Here is a 15,880-nt window from a genome sequence, read left to right as displayed (position 1 = left end):
CCAACCAACATCTAGACATCTTCCTTTAAATACTTCATTGCCACCTCATTTTACAAAGTTAAACTATACTCTTTATCTTACCTCCACAACCTACTCCCCTTCTTGCATTCCTTAAGTGAATATGTTGACTGACCATGTAGAAATCTTCACTCACCTATAGTATGTGATCAAGTTTCCTCCTAAATATCTTAAGACTTGTGAGCTTAATTCTCCCTGCCAGCCCTGCTGTATTAAATTTCTTGTAGTTCCTTTAGTTCTGTCTTGCATCTGCACCTTTTCTGTTTGTCTCTGCATAAATACTCTTTTTTTAATACCTTCCTAAGCCAATGCAACCTTCACATTTTAATCAAGACACCCTGTCCCACTACTGCTTTCCCAAAACTGGGTAGGTTTCCTTGCTAAGTTCAGTGTCCCCAGAATCAGTATACTCTCTTAATATCATCAGTGTTCAACAATGTCTTCACTTAGATTGAATATTTTGAGGCCCAGGGCTTTAGATCATGTCTCTCTGAGTTGATGTTCTGTTCCCAACACTTAGTGTCTAAATTATAAATTTGCTGAATAAGTATAAAAGAATTAAAAAAAAACATTGACTTACCCGTTATTTGTTGTATAGATCCATTTAAACCTGTCATTCCATTAATTTCTCGAAATGTTAGGAACTGTCCTGTCTCCAGTTTGTGAGGATGATTTTCAAGGCAAGTAACAATGCCAGGATTTGCCTAAAAATAAGAGTAATCTATTAAAAAAGAAGTTCATGTATTCTTTGTGGACAAATTCAAATCTTAAGCAAAAATGACAAAGTTACCATAAAATTCTCAAAACCGAAATTCTAAGCTATTCTACTGTTAGTAAAAGCAAGCCTTTAAAAAGCTATCACAAAATAACGATCAAATTATTACTATTTTTTAAATGAATGCTGAAAACATAATTTCTATGTTTGGTAGGAGATGTTCAAAAATTCCACAGAAAGGATCAAATATTTAATAGATTCAAAAATTCATGTAACTTGTAAAAAACATTCCAAGTTATCTAATAGTTTTAAATGTGAGGAAAAACCATGGGCATAAATGATAAAAGCCTAACATTGAAGATCAAACGATAGTAAAGAAGGAGGACAGAAATTTTAAAGATGGGAATCTGGTAGTTTACAGCTTGCTCAACACTTTAAAGAAATATTGTATAGCTTATCAGCTATATTTCCTATAGTATTCAATAAAAGATAACACCAGTGCAATAAGAATCCATACCATATTTTGGAATTTATTCTCTGTGTTTTTCTCAGGGACAAACTAAAATCAACTAGAGAAGGTAAAAGGTTAAGTGTTAATACGCCTGAAAGAATAACTCAGGTAGAATAATAATCACTCTGTAAGCAGAAAGATATACAGATTGACTTTTCGATAAATTTTTCTTAAAAGGCATGACAGAGACAGTACTGGGTTTCTATCACCATGAGATTAAACTGGGTTTAAAAATAAAGTGTAAAGACAGAAGTACAAATTACAAATACTATTATGTTAAAGTATATTATCATTCCCTTATTTTGTCTTCGTTTGGACTTCAATCTAAGTTGATTACAAAGAGTACAAATAAAGTAAATTATTTAGGTAAAATAATATTAAAAGGGGATCATAATGATTTCTCCAGTTCTTTTATGGAATAAAAAATTGAGCTTATGCATGATCAAGAGTGCGGTTAGAAAATTCAGACTTTTGAATTTGAAGGTTAATCAAAACTTTCTACACCTTCTAAATAATGCTTTAGAAATATAACAAATTAGAAATGCTTTTCTCTAATATGATTTAAGTGTGCCTTTTTAGAGTATTAGGCTAGGTGACTTACAACATATTTAGTGCATCCACTATCTAACACAATAAACAATTCAGTAAACACTGAATCACAATTCATGACCCACAGGAGGTAACAGAATAAAATTAAAATTAAAATTTATGACAAGCAAATGTTGCTCTATCAAGTGTTATTATTATTTTTCTTTCTTTATTTTTGAGATGTGGTCTTACTCTGTCACGCAGGCTGGAGTGCAGTAGCGTGATCTTGGCTCACTGCAACTTCCGCCTCCCAGGTTCAAGTCATCCTCCCATCTCAGCCTCCTTGGTAGCTGGGACCACACACCACCAGGCCCGGTTAATTTTTTGTATTTTTGGTAGACATGGGGTTTTACCATGTTGCCCAGGTTGGTCTCAAACTCCTGAGCTAAAGTGATCCACCCCTGTCAGCCTCCAAAAGTGCTGGGATTGTAGGCGTGAGCCACCATGACTGGCCCTATCAAGTATTATTTGTTAGAGAAAATCCAGAATATTTTTAACAATAATATTCCAGTTTTAATATAATGCAGTCAAGAAATTAGCTACATATTCCCTCATTATCTTAAAACACTGTAAAACAAATTTTGCATACTGTAATACTTTGCTGATACCGCCTTTTTGAAAACAGCATTCACATCAACTTTAACAAAATTTATTTTAAAAGTTCACTAATATAATCATACTTGCGTTATGTTTGAAATGAAAATTTCTTTTGGTTCTTCTCCTGTTGTATCTAAAACTTCAAATTCATCACCGAAATCACAAAATAACCTTGACCAAATTCCATGTACATCTGCACTGATAAACTGTAAAATGGCAAAAACAAGTTCAATCTTATTCATATAAAGAAAAAAAAACTACTATCTTAGGCCATTTCATAACAATTTCATTTATAATTAAGTATACCTCATAGAACCTATAGAATACAAAGTAAATCATAAACAGGATAAACTGATGCAGACTAGTTTAGGAATCAAAGATTTTCAGTACTTATAGTAAATGGATGTCCAGTATAACAAAATTAGAATATCAGCATATCATCTTTATAAATTCCATGATTTTTAAATAACAAAAATTCTGTGACTTTAAAATTTTGTGCTTGTCACAAAATTCAAGCACAACATAAAAGAAATAGATACTTTGGCTTAATAGTCCAGCAGTGAATTCTTACTTGTTATTTTAGGAAAGAGGAATGAAGTGCTCATTTACCAAAAGCAGCAGAGTTAATGGAAAATAGAACAGAGCTAAAAGCTGAGAGCAGAGTCTACAGAAAAAAAGGCTGAAAAACTGACATCACAAATCAAAGCCATGAAAGGTAAAACATTAAGTTCTTAAACAAATCATAAATGTTTTATTAAAAGCAATTTTTCTAACACATGCATTGTCTCCATTCTGAGAATTTGTAAAGAAATTATTTTTGGGCTTAAAGCTATTTTTAGAGCTACTGCTAATAAAGAGAAATCCTTATTCTGTAATGCACCCAATCTTGCATAAAATAATGTTTTTCTAACATAATTAAGTATATTGATATTACGGTATAAGAACATATTAAAATAATTTATAATCCCAATTACATGAAGTAGTGATATGGATAACAGAAGACCACCTCCCACTTGATCATATATTGACTTTACTGATCAAAATGGGTATATATAGCATTTTTTTTTTTACAAGACATAAAACTGGGCAGAAACTTAGAAGCTTTTTTTTAAAGTTTAAAGAATATATAAATGATGTAAACAAAGATTTTAATTTATAATCTTGTGTAGTTGTTTTGTAATACTGCTGTGCCCTATTGTAAGCTCACTGGCTATTCTGTCTTAATCACATGCTTAAATTGTAAACCACAACACCAATGCTCTAGACCATAAATATGCTATATAAATACAACAATCCAAAAATTTTCCACACACCTACATCATAAATTATGATTTTGGCTTGGTGCCTAACTCGAAGAAACAAGTAGCTTTTTCCTTTTTCCAGTAGAAAAACCCCCAAAACAAACGACATGAGGTTAGTAATGAATTCAATTACAAGCGAAGAACTGTGATTTTTCCCATCTAAACCTCTTCCCAATGTCACTGTGCACCTAATTATGCTGGAGGTTTAAAAATCTATGAGTAATTCTTGATCACTCACTCTTTCCTTCACAACTCACATTCATCTATCTACAAGTTCTGTTAGGCCCCCACCCCACCCCACCCTTTTTTTTTTTAAACAAAAGATACCTCAAATTCAACGACTTCTGACTATCTCTATTCTCAACTCTTTTGTCTAAGATACCAGCATCTCTCAGCTGAACTACTGCAGTAACTGTTAACTAGTCTAGCTGCCTCTACTCTACTTTTATAATCCAACAGTTCTATTTCTTTTGGTTATCTTTCATGACTTCTTCATACTCTTACAAATTATTGAGGACCCAAAGAGCTTTTATGTAAGTTACACCTATCAATATTTACTGTGTTAGAAATTAAAACTGAGATAAATTTAAATCACAAGAATATACATATTCCACTGTCACAGCAAGGATATCACCACACATCATTTAGACTCTGGAAAACTCCACTCTGCCGCCTAAGGTAATCAGAATGAAAAAGGCAAATAACATCTTAGTAATATGAAAATAAAAAATTCGACTGTGCAGAACCACTGAAAGGGTCTGAGGGATTCTTAGTGTCCCTGGACCACACTTTGAAAACTACAATTATAGTCTTCTCTCCATACAGCAAGCCATAGTGATCCTTTAAAAATATAAAACAGATTAAAACTCACAGGCCTAAAAACTCAAATGTCTTCAAAGATCTTGTAACGTATGATCCCCAACCTACTTCTCCCAAACTAATCTTCTGGTATATTTTACTCCTACTATCCTCTCCTCTTTACCACTCTATTTTGGTCCTGCTTGCCTCTTATTGTTCCTCAAAACCGCCAACCTAATTTTCACACTTGCAAATGTTTACATTTGCTGATTCCCCTGCTTTGAATGCTTTCCCCCAGATCTTTATATAGCCTGTTCTTTCTCATTACTCAGGGCCCTACTCAAACGTCATCTCCTTAGTGAAGACTTCTCTAACCTTGTAATCTAAGAGAACCAGAACTGTCCTTCTCCCTACATCATGCAGATATCATTCTCTATTTTTCTTTACTCAGATTTTTTTTCTTCATAGGACTTGAAACTATTTAAAAACACAGGATGTATTTATTTTCTTGTTTACTGTACATCTTCCCTAGCAGAAGGTAATTTTCATGAGTAAGAAAATTTGTCTCTATTCACTAATGTATTTCTAGTGGCTATAACTGTCTCCAGTACATAGATGGTCAATGAATATTCATTGAATGAATCACTGAACCTCTAGAAAATCATCATCATAACGACATTTAAAATTAGAGGCTGGGCGCAGTGGCTCACCTGAGGTCAGGAGTTCAAGATCAGCCTGGCCAACATGAACTCCTGAGGTCAGGAGTTCAAGATCAGCCTGGCCAACATGGTGAAACCCCGTCTCTACTAAAAATACAAAAAATTAGCCGGACGTGGTGGCGGGTGCCTGTAAGATCCCAGCTACTCAGGGGGCTGAGACAGGAGAATAGCTTGAACCCGGGAGGCGGAGGTAGGGGTGAGCCAAGATTGTGTCACTGCACTCTAGCCTGGGTGATTGAGACTCTGTCTCAGAAAAAAAAAAAAAATTAGATGATGATTTCAATGTTTATCATCCTTTCCATTCCTAACATTAATTCTTCCTTAGTTTTGTCAATCTGTCTATAAACCAAACTTAGATCCTAGTTTTAAAAACAGGAAATGAATATATCAAAATTAATGAAAAAAATATTATTGTGATTAATATGTAAAAAGTTTCTTATATAACCCATCAATAAGTTAAAAATTCTAGTAGTGAAAGTGTTCTTCCTTGGTTAACTACATGTCATTACTAAATGATACAATTACCTTAATTGGAGGGCACTGAGAACGGCAAAAGTCATTGATCTTCTTCTGCAATGGAAGTTTCATCTCAGTCAATACTATACACTGTTGAGAAAACAACAAATTAAAAACTAGAAAATACATAATTATTTTTGCAGTGTACAATAATCAGAAGCATGTCAGTTTGCGTTGTGCTAAAGACACATCACTAATCTCATTGAAAAGTTACAATCCTACGGAATTCCATTCCAAGGTTAATACCTTCACAAAGTATAGATAACAAAAGTAAAAATAACATATACAGGGGAAAACCTGCACACGTGAAACTTGATAACCATCACATGCTTTATGATTAGAAGCAAACCTTAATATCCTATGCGGTATTTATGGACTCTAAGCGATTAGATTTGTTTCATCTATTACTATCACACAAATATTAACCTACCTACCAGAGTATTACTTTCATGCTAGCTTAAAAACCTGACAACATTTTTAAGAGACACATTAGTTGGCTACTAGAACATGTCCATCTGTGGATTTAGTTTTTTAAAATCTAGCTTGCAATATGGTTTGCTTCCTGTAGGGAGACATTCCTCCATGGGTCTCTCAGTCTATACAGTCTCACAAGGTACGCCATGAATGCAAGGCCCTTACCGCTCTTTACTTGAGGTTATTTCTCAGAATTGTATTTGCTGTGTAAAAACTTGAGGGATGAGGTAAGGTCTTCCTCAGGGACAAAGAGACGTCTTAGCTTGCTTTAAAACTGCCAGTTCCCCAAGCTCAGTGTTCTTCTCTAAAGCAACCTACTGCATATGCAGACATCACTGAGCCCTCTGCCTTGAACTAGAGGGACTTGGGGGACAGGGGGCGAGGAAGAAAATGCAATATAATGCTCATATTTTTTATTATGCACTGAGTAATAAACTTCTTAGTCTCTGACCCAGGAATCTCATATTTCCTGCATCTGTGAAACAGTAACAGGCTAGTTTGCAAATAATAAAAAAATCAAAGACTAGACCCAACACATATTGAATCTGATTTGTGTTTTATCAATGTTAGAAAATTCTCAGCCATAATTTCTTTGAATATTGCCCTTTTCTATTGCTTTCTATCTAGAAATCCAATCTCATAAATTGGACCTTTTCATTCAAGCTCTCATTTATTTTAACTTGTCCATAATATTTTCTCTTATTTCTTTTTTGGTTTTTTTTTTTTTTTTTTTTTTTTTTTTTGAGACACAGTCTCACTCTGTTGCCCAGGCTGGAGTGCAGTGGTGCGATCTGGGCTCACTGCAAAACAACCTCTGCCTCCCAGGTTCAAGCGATTCTCCTGCCTCAGCCTCCCCAGTAGCTGGGATTACAGGCACACGCCACTATGCCCAGCTAATTTTTGTATTTTTAGTAGAGACGGGGTTTTGCCATACTGGCCAGGCTGGTCTCGAACTCCTGACCTCAGGTTTTCTGCCCGCCTTGACTTCCAAAGTGCTGGGATGTCTTCTTTATTTCTATGTGCTATAGTTTTGGTAATTTCCTCAGGTCTGTCTTTCAATTCACTAATGTTTATTCCAGCTATATCTATTCACTGTTTAAGCTATCCACTGAATTTTAATTTTTAAGACTTCATGTTCATTTCTGTAAGTTGTACCTGGTTCTTTATCACATCTGCCTGGTCTTTTTCAATAGTGTCTTATTTGTATATTATATATTTAATCCCTTCTTTTAAGATTTAGTAGTTTTGAACATCTGTATTTTATAATCTTTCTGAAATAATTCTACTCTCCTAAATTCTTGGAGGTTTAGGCTGGGCATGGTGGCTCACACCTGTAATCCCAGCACTTTGGGAGGCCAAGGCGAGAGGATCACCTGAGGTCAGAAGTTCGAGACCAGCCTGGCCAACATGGTGAAACCCCATCTCTACTAAAAATATAAAAATTAGCAGGGTGTGGTGGCACATGCCTGTGATCCCAGCTACTTGGGAGGCAGAGGTTGCAGTGAGCCCAGACTGTTCCACTGCACTCCAGCCTGGGAGACAGAGCAAGACTCCATCAGAAAGGAAAGAGAAAGAGGAAAGAGGAAAGAAGAAAGGAAAGGAAAAGAAAGGAAAAGAAAAGAAAGAAAGAAAAATAAATAAAAATTCTTTGAGGTTTAATAGTTTGTTGACTCTTGGTCATATTGAGCTGCTTTTTCCCATCTTGTTATTTTGTACTGTGAACTCAAAGGGACTTTATATACTGGAATACCCTGTAACTTAGTTGAGGGTATACTTCTCTAGATTTGTTTAGTTTTGTTTTTGTCTGGCACTTTAGGTATGGCCATTATAGTACCACCTTTTTTTTTTTTTTTGAGATGGAGTTTTGTTCTTGTTTCCCAGGCTGGAGTGCAGTGGCGCAATCTTGGCTCACTGCAACCTCCGCCTCATGGGTTCAAGCGATTCTCCCGCCTCAGCCTCCCAAATAGCTGGGATTACAGGCATGCACCACCACGCCCGGCTAATTTTTGTATTATTAGTAGAGACAGGGTTTCTCCATGTTGGTCAGGCTGGTCTCAAACTCCTGACCTCAGGTGATCTGCCCACCTTGGCCTCCCAAACTGCTGGGATTATAGGTGTGAGCCACCGCGCCCAGCCTATAGTACTACTTTTTACATTAAGTTCTCAGTTTAGGAATTTCCAGATCACAAAAGATTATAAAGTTTAATCTCTAAACCTATGTGACAGCAGGCCTATGGTTATGAATTCCCCAGGAAAACCTTTACTTTTCATCCAGAGCTTAAGAGAAAACAGACAAGCTTCTTGTTCTGATTGGTAAAGATTGTTCTTGTCCACCCTTTCACTGAGGGCATAGCTCTCTGAGGCTCCAGCTTTATGAAGAAGGGGAGGTCTCAATTCAATTTCTCCAGTTTAAGTAGTTCTAGGTCTTCATCTTCTCTTTCTATGTGAACATCAATTCCCAAGAACTTTGGTTACTGTGACAGGCAACTCCTGTCGCTAAGAGTAACTACAGATAACAGTTCACTAGTCTTTTAGCTAACTGTTCACTTGTGGCCTCTGAGCATTTTCCTTACATTATTTTGAGCTTGGATAGTCATTTAAAAGAAAGTCTGTTTAGAAATTCTAGGTGCTTTGTACCAGGATGAATTTTAAGTTATCTAGTCCAGAACAGAAGTCTATACTCATTTTTAAATGGATAACAGCATAATTTACTCACAGAAAAAAAAAAATCAGGGTCAACCTAGTCACTTTTATAATATCCAAGGTCCTGGGAATTTTGTTGTTGTTATTTAAGGAATTGTTACCTATAATAGATTGAACTACTGATCCATGTATTTTTACTCCCCTGTAATTGCACTGCTTGCCCATGGCTTTAGGATAGTACTTTTCTGCTTCTTGACTTTAGGCTTGATAACGTTGACTTGCTTTGGCCGACGGGATGTTAACGGACACAACAAAAACAGAAGCTTGAACTGTGCATGTGTGGCTGGACTTGACCTTCTGTTTCTGCTACTACCATGAGAATATGACCTAGGTAGCCTCCTGGTCCCAGAAGAGAGACACATGGGGGAGAACCCAAACTCTGGAGTTTAATCCAGGCTGAGTTCAGCCTAGAAACCCCAACTGACATATTCAGGTACATAGGAAAGAAATAAATGCATGTTGCTATAAACCAGAGTTTTGAGTAGTTTTTGGGATATTACTGAGAAAAAAGCCAACTGATATAACTACTTTGTCAGTAGTTCTTATTAAAATGGATAATTTGAAACGTTTTATTCTAATATGTCTTCTACCTTGAAATTTTTTTGTTCTGTTTCTCAATACACTAGGTTAAATTAGTTAAACATATTAATATTTAACAATTTTGCCCTGGAACCTGTCAATAACATTTAATACAAAATGGAGTACTAACCTGGTATTTATCTAAAAAGGAGAGATCTGTGGTGTCATTGAAAGGAACAGAAGATGATGTGACATGAACATATGGATTTAGTTCTGCAATATGTTTAAGTACAGCTTCAGCCCTAAAAAACAAAAAATAAATTTTTACTGTTCTTTCATTCAATATACTCAAATCTCTTCAAGTTAGACACTGTAATGACATCAGAGGAACCTGACATGTTACAAAATTTCAATGGAAACTTACCTTGTAGAAGAAAGAAACCAAGACTTACTTGTCTTTACAGATTACTATACGATCTTGAAATGATATACTATCATATTCCACAATAAACCACACAATCTCAAAGTGTACCTAATAGTTCCAAGCTCCAGGCTCCTTAACTTTTTTAATAATTTAGCAACACTAAAGTTCTTCTTTAATAAATTCAAGGAAATACATTTCTAGGTAGCAGGGTAATATATATAACACATATTATGTAAATATATAAAAAATTTGACAAATACAAATCATTAAGTATATACCAATATTTATTTAGCCACAGTAGTATGAATTTATGGTGATCAATTAAATAACTATGACTGATTGGTGTTCTAGATAAAGGAAATATTCTAAGTAAATGAGTAAAAAAAAACTCATGATAATACATAAAAATATCTTTACCTGTATAAAGTAGAGCACTTTAAATTTAAACAACTAGGACTGATTGGTGTTCTAGATAAAGGAAATATTCTAAGTAAATGAGTAAAAAAAAACTCATGATAATACATAAAAATATCTTTACCTGTATAAAGTAGAGCACTTTAAATTTAAACAACTATGACTGACTGGTGTTCTAGATAAAGGAAATATTCTAAGTAAATAAATTTAAAAAAACTCATGATAATACATAAAAATATCTTTACCTGTTTCTCTTATTAACAACATCATCTTCACTGAGAAAGAAGTTGGTTCCTAGATCCCATGCTCGGCATTTTTCTGTATCATGAATTGTAACTGCCTTCAAAAAAGAAAAAAGTATTGGTTGAAGTCAGGAGTTCAAGGATATTCACTCTCTCCAGTATTATTGACAATGTACTAGAACTATTATTTTGTGTAATTAGATAATGAAAAGTAAACAAAGGCATAAGAATTAAAATATGTAAAGATGTTCAACCTTGCCCAGAAATGAAATAACTTTTCTCACTTGTTAGATTGGTATAAATCCATAGTTTGACAACATAGTCTATTGGTGAGGGTGAGGTGAATGAGCACTCTCATATATTACTGATAACAAGGTAAACTGGCTCAACTTCAATGGAAAGGAATTTGGCAATCTCTAGCAAAAAGACATATGCATGTATCCTGTGACGCAGCAATCCCACTTTTAGGACTTTATCTCAAAGACACACTGGGAGAAATACAAAAAGATATATATACAAGAGTATTAAATGTAGCACGCTATTTGTAAGAGCAAAAGACTGGAAATAATCAAAATGCCTACCAATGGGGAACTGGCTATAAGATGATACATCCATACAATGTATAATCATGCGACTATTAAAAAAAGAATGAAAGATGTATTTATAAACATGGAGTAATCTCTAGGATATGCTGTAAAGAGATAGCAAGGTGAAGAAAAGTAGAGCACTTTCTTTATATGAGAAAGGTGGGAGGAGATAAACATATATACCCACACATAAACAGATACACATGTATGTGTGTATGCATTTACCTATCTACAAAAACAAATGAAGAATAAACCAAATATAAAAAGACAGTAACCTAATAAGTGAAGGAGGAAACAAGGTAGTAAGAAGCTAGACTTACCTGAAAATACTTTGTTTAAAAAATCTGACTTTGAATCATAAATCTCACATAATAGTAAAACTAAACTTTTTAAAAAGCAATCTCTAAAAATCCAAAGCAAAACGAATACATGGACTAAACTGTTTATGGAGTCTGCTATACACAGAGATTTATTTAAAGTGACTTTTAAAAGCAGTTAATTTGCCTGCCAAATCCAGGTAGGATCAAAAAACTCTAAATTTTTTTCAATAATACATTATTATTAACAATATTGGAATTGGTATTCTGAAACTATGCCATACAGGTAAAATATAATAGGATAAAGAATATATAGCATATATAGGATAAAGCACGTAATGGATCATTAGAAACCAAAATCCTAATAAGATACAAATATAAAATCACAGAAATAAATATCCTATAATCCAAAGTAAAAATTAGAAATTTTAGTAATACTTTATAAGCCTAAACCTGAAAACCAGAAATGTCAGTATTTACTCATTACTAGCGTTTTAGCTCTGCCCACTGAAAAGACTTTGTAAACAGTGACAAAGACTACTGGGGGCTGTGTCCCAAAGCCTCAAAAAACATGAAGAGAACCACAAAAACCAAAGATGGAACAATCTCGGCACCAGTGAAAATAACTATAATAGATCAAAACACATCAAATTATGTTTAAATTCATGAGTTTATCATAATGTACACATACATATAAATTCACTGATGACAGGAAACCACTGATTTTGAAAACTGGTAAGTTAATGGAGAAAAATGTAGTATTTATCCTCCATTTTGTATATATGTACAATCCATACTTTCGTGAAACCAAGAAAGTCATGACTGGAATTTTTTTCTAAAATATAATTCCAGCTAATAAATAAGAAAAGAATGATAAAATATCATCACTGCCCCTAATGAAATAATGAATCTAGGCAATAATCATTAATAATAATCACAAAAAGAGAGACAACATAATATTACTGTCTCCTGATGGGAGAACAGCTATGAAAGAGTCTTGCCAAAAAGAATCAAATCTGAATTGGATTCTCTGGCTATAACTACCAGTTTACAGGAAATACACATGTAGAAGTACATGTGACAAATGACTAGTTTCTTCAACAAATAAATTGCAAGAAAAAACTTAGGCAAGGAAGGGAAATCTATAGATTAAAATAAACCAAGTTCAGTATATGAATTTTACTTGGATCCTGATTAGAATGATACAAGCTTTTAATAAAATGTCTTAAGACATTTGGGAAAATTTGAACTCTAACTAGACATTTGATGACTGTGGTAGACATGCTTTTAAGATGGCCACAATGCTTCCTGCTTCATAGTATTTAGGCTTTCGTGTGATCTCCCACCTTGAGTGTGGCCTGGACCTACTTCTGAGATTAGGTTACAAAAGACTGACTTGTCTGGTTAACACACTCTCTTCTCCTGTCTTGTTTACTCTGATGAAGCAAACTGCCACACTGTGAGCTGCCCTATGGAGAAAGCCACACAAGCAAGGAATTGAGGGTGACCTCTGGTCAAGAGCCAGCAGGAACTGAGGTCCTCAGTCTAACAATCCATGAAGAACTAAATCATACCAAGAACCCCATGAGCCAGCTTGGGAAGCAGATCCTTCCCCAGTCTAGCCTCAAGATGACTGCAGGCCCTGCTAATACCTTGACTGTAGCCTTGTAAGAGACTCCCAGAGTCATGCCCAAATCCTGACTCACAGAAACTATGAGATAATAAATGTTGCTTAAGCTACAAATTTTGGGGTAAACTGTTTTACAGCAACATGTAAACTAATACAATGGTATTAAGAGCTTGTTACATTTTAGGTGTGAAAATTATATTGCTGCTTCAAAAGATATTCTTATCTTTTAAAGATACTACTAAAATATTTAAGGATGATATAATACAATGTCTGAAATTTACATCAAAATAATTTGGCAGTTGGGGGCAATAAGGAATGGGAAGGAGATATATGAAACAAATGTCCCCAAGAGTTGGTAACTGATGCTTTCTGATGGGTATGTGGAGTTTTGTTACACAATTCTTTGTATATTTTTGAAATTTCCATGATTTTTTTAAAAAGTAGAGCATTAAAGAAAATAATTAAAACAAAGTACAAACAATATTACCACAACAAATGAGCCAAAAAAAAAAAGGCTCACAACAATTTTTCTTAGAGAGGACATTTACTTACCTTAATCCCTGCAAGAACAAGATTCTTTGCTAGAAAGGCAAAAGAAAAAGGAATAGCTCAATATTGGGAATACACACTAGATGTGTTTTCACAGAGCTTAGTCACATATCTGACTGCATACTTTTAACTTCTTTTTTTACTACTTAATACAAGTTCCTTGTCTTAAAAAAGTTACAAAATACAGGTTAAAAGTGAAAAAATTAAAATGTGCATAATAACAACACCCAGAGATAATCACTCCTAAAATTTCGATGTATTCTTCCAGACATGTTTTTATGAATACAGTATATGTATGTGTGCTACTTATAATGAATTAATGGATATAGAGAATGATAATTAATGGCTATTAACATCACAAAAAGAAGCAAAGAGTCATTACTGGTTCTTTGTGGAAGAACATAACATCATGAAATAGTCTTGACAAAGATTAAAAACTGAATCTGATCAACATTTTGGATCTAACTTCCTTTATAGGAAATATAAGGGGATGAAGTTATTTAAACTATCTTCATTGCTCAAAAGTGTCATACAAAATTAGGAATATAAATATTGCTTACCAATTTCCAAACCAAGACCACTCATCCCACTTAAGAAAACATGGGACTTGGCCATCTTCTGCATTGCTGTGTCTCCAAGAACGTACCTCTGTCGACTACATGGAAAACACAATAAAAAACAACAAATTATTTCACTAAAATTATAATATCTCTTAAAGTTGTTTGCAAACTAAAAGCCTAGGAACTCAGTCCAGCCCACAGACTTGTTCTGAATGATTTGCACAGTGTTTAAACATTTCTGAATTAAATGCCAAATATATGACATATTTTGAAAAATCAGATAATTTGGCACCACAATCCATATTCCCTCAAGGCAACAGACAGATGGAGGTGAGTAAGAGTTGCCCTGTTTAGGCAGGAGGATTATGTGCTCCAGATTTGCCACAATCAGTTCCTCCCTGTTCCTCTCATTTATTACCTCAGTGGCCACTATAAGCATTTGAGTTTGCCATTTCTACCTTTAAACTTTCACTATCAACAGGATTTCTGAAGCAAAAAAAAAAAAAAAAATTTTGGTTCTCTTCTTGGAGTTCAGATGTTATATAAAGGACCTTGTTAAGTTATGCATCCTAATAGCCACAAGGTAGTAACAGATGGGAATTTCAAAAAATATACATTAGCAATTTAAAAGTCTGATATAGTAATAAAGTCAATTTTAAGTGTTTATCTGAAAGAACAATGAGAAATTTGATGCTATCTTTGAAGATAATATAAATTCCAATGAATTCTTATGAGAAACATTTTAAAGATTAGTTCGATATAAATAAATAATTTCAGAACCCCTTGGGTTGTAAGTATTTACTTTCAGAATTAACACATACATGTTTAATGCACATTTGTTTTAAAAATAAATATTTAATTTCCATTATTTCAGCTTTTCATATTCAACATAAAAGCCTGAAAAGGGATTTCTTATCTAGAGAGACAAAACTTTATAAACACTAGCTATCTTTATTTCCTTCCCTGTTTCATAAAAAATATAATAAAACCTAAACTTTTCTTTTTAAATTGGTACTCAAGACTTTTGTTTTAGAAAGTAAAAACTATCCATTTACACATCAAATATTTATTCAAAATCTACTATAGTATGTACGAAATCTACTATAGTATGTACATACTATAGTATGTACGAATAAATATTTTGAAATATTTATTCAAAATCTACTATAGTATCTACTATAGTATGTCTTATATAGTCTTACCACCCTTAATGTGTACCCAGAAATAATATACTTAGGTTTTACCCGATTTTAGACTTTGTATAGATGGAATCCCTTTGAATGTCTTTTATCTTGTTTCTTTTGAATGAAATTATTTATGAGATGGACTTATACTGATGTCTGCAACTGGTCATTAATATTTATTTATACTGTATTCTGACCATTCTTATAAACATCTCCTGGAACACACTTAGAGTTGTTTCTCTAATACAAGCTTGTCCAACCCACGGTCCACAGGCTGCATGCGGCCCAGGACAGCTTTGAACGCGGCCCAATACAAATTCGTAAACTTTCTTAAAACATTATGAGATTTTTTTGCAATTTTTTTTTTTTAGTTCATCACCTATCATTACTGTTAGTGGATTCTACGTGTGGTCCAAGACAATTATTCTTCTTCCAATGTGGCCCAGGGAAGCAAAAAGATTGGACACCCCTGCTCTAATGTATATCCCCAGAGAGGAAATGCAGGATTTAAGAA

At 34.0% G+C, this 15,880-nt stretch overlaps 1 protein-coding gene across 2 annotated transcripts in view; it reads right to left on the bottom strand.

The window, feature by feature from the left end:
* The window catches only part of UBA6 (ubiquitin like modifier activating enzyme 6), an 84,067-nt gene that overhangs the window by 50,814 nt on the left and 17,373 nt on the right, over positions 1-15,880 (bottom strand). For both annotated transcript variants that reach the window (XM_054484994.2, XM_063663640.1), the window contains exons 3-9: positions 14,183-14,277; positions 13,626-13,654; positions 10,543-10,637; positions 9,650-9,761; positions 5,773-5,853; positions 2,513-2,635; positions 599-722 (exon numbers count right to left, since the gene is read on the bottom strand). In XM_054484994.2, coding sequence (XP_054340969.1) covers positions 599-722; positions 2,513-2,635; positions 5,773-5,853; positions 9,650-9,761; positions 10,543-10,637; positions 13,626-13,654; positions 14,183-14,277 — 659 coding nt within the window. The remainder of the gene's footprint in view (positions 1-598; positions 723-2,512; positions 2,636-5,772; positions 5,854-9,649; positions 9,762-10,542; positions 10,638-13,625; positions 13,655-14,182; positions 14,278-15,880) is intronic.

This window comes from Pongo pygmaeus, chromosome 3 (assembly GCF_028885625.2).
Source record: "Pongo pygmaeus isolate AG05252 chromosome 3, NHGRI_mPonPyg2-v2.0_pri, whole genome shotgun sequence".
NCBI lineage: Eukaryota > Metazoa > Chordata > Mammalia > Primates > Hominidae > Pongo > Pongo pygmaeus.
The sequence above is the reverse complement of the archived record's forward strand: the minus strand, read 5'-3'. Positions and strand labels throughout refer to the sequence as shown.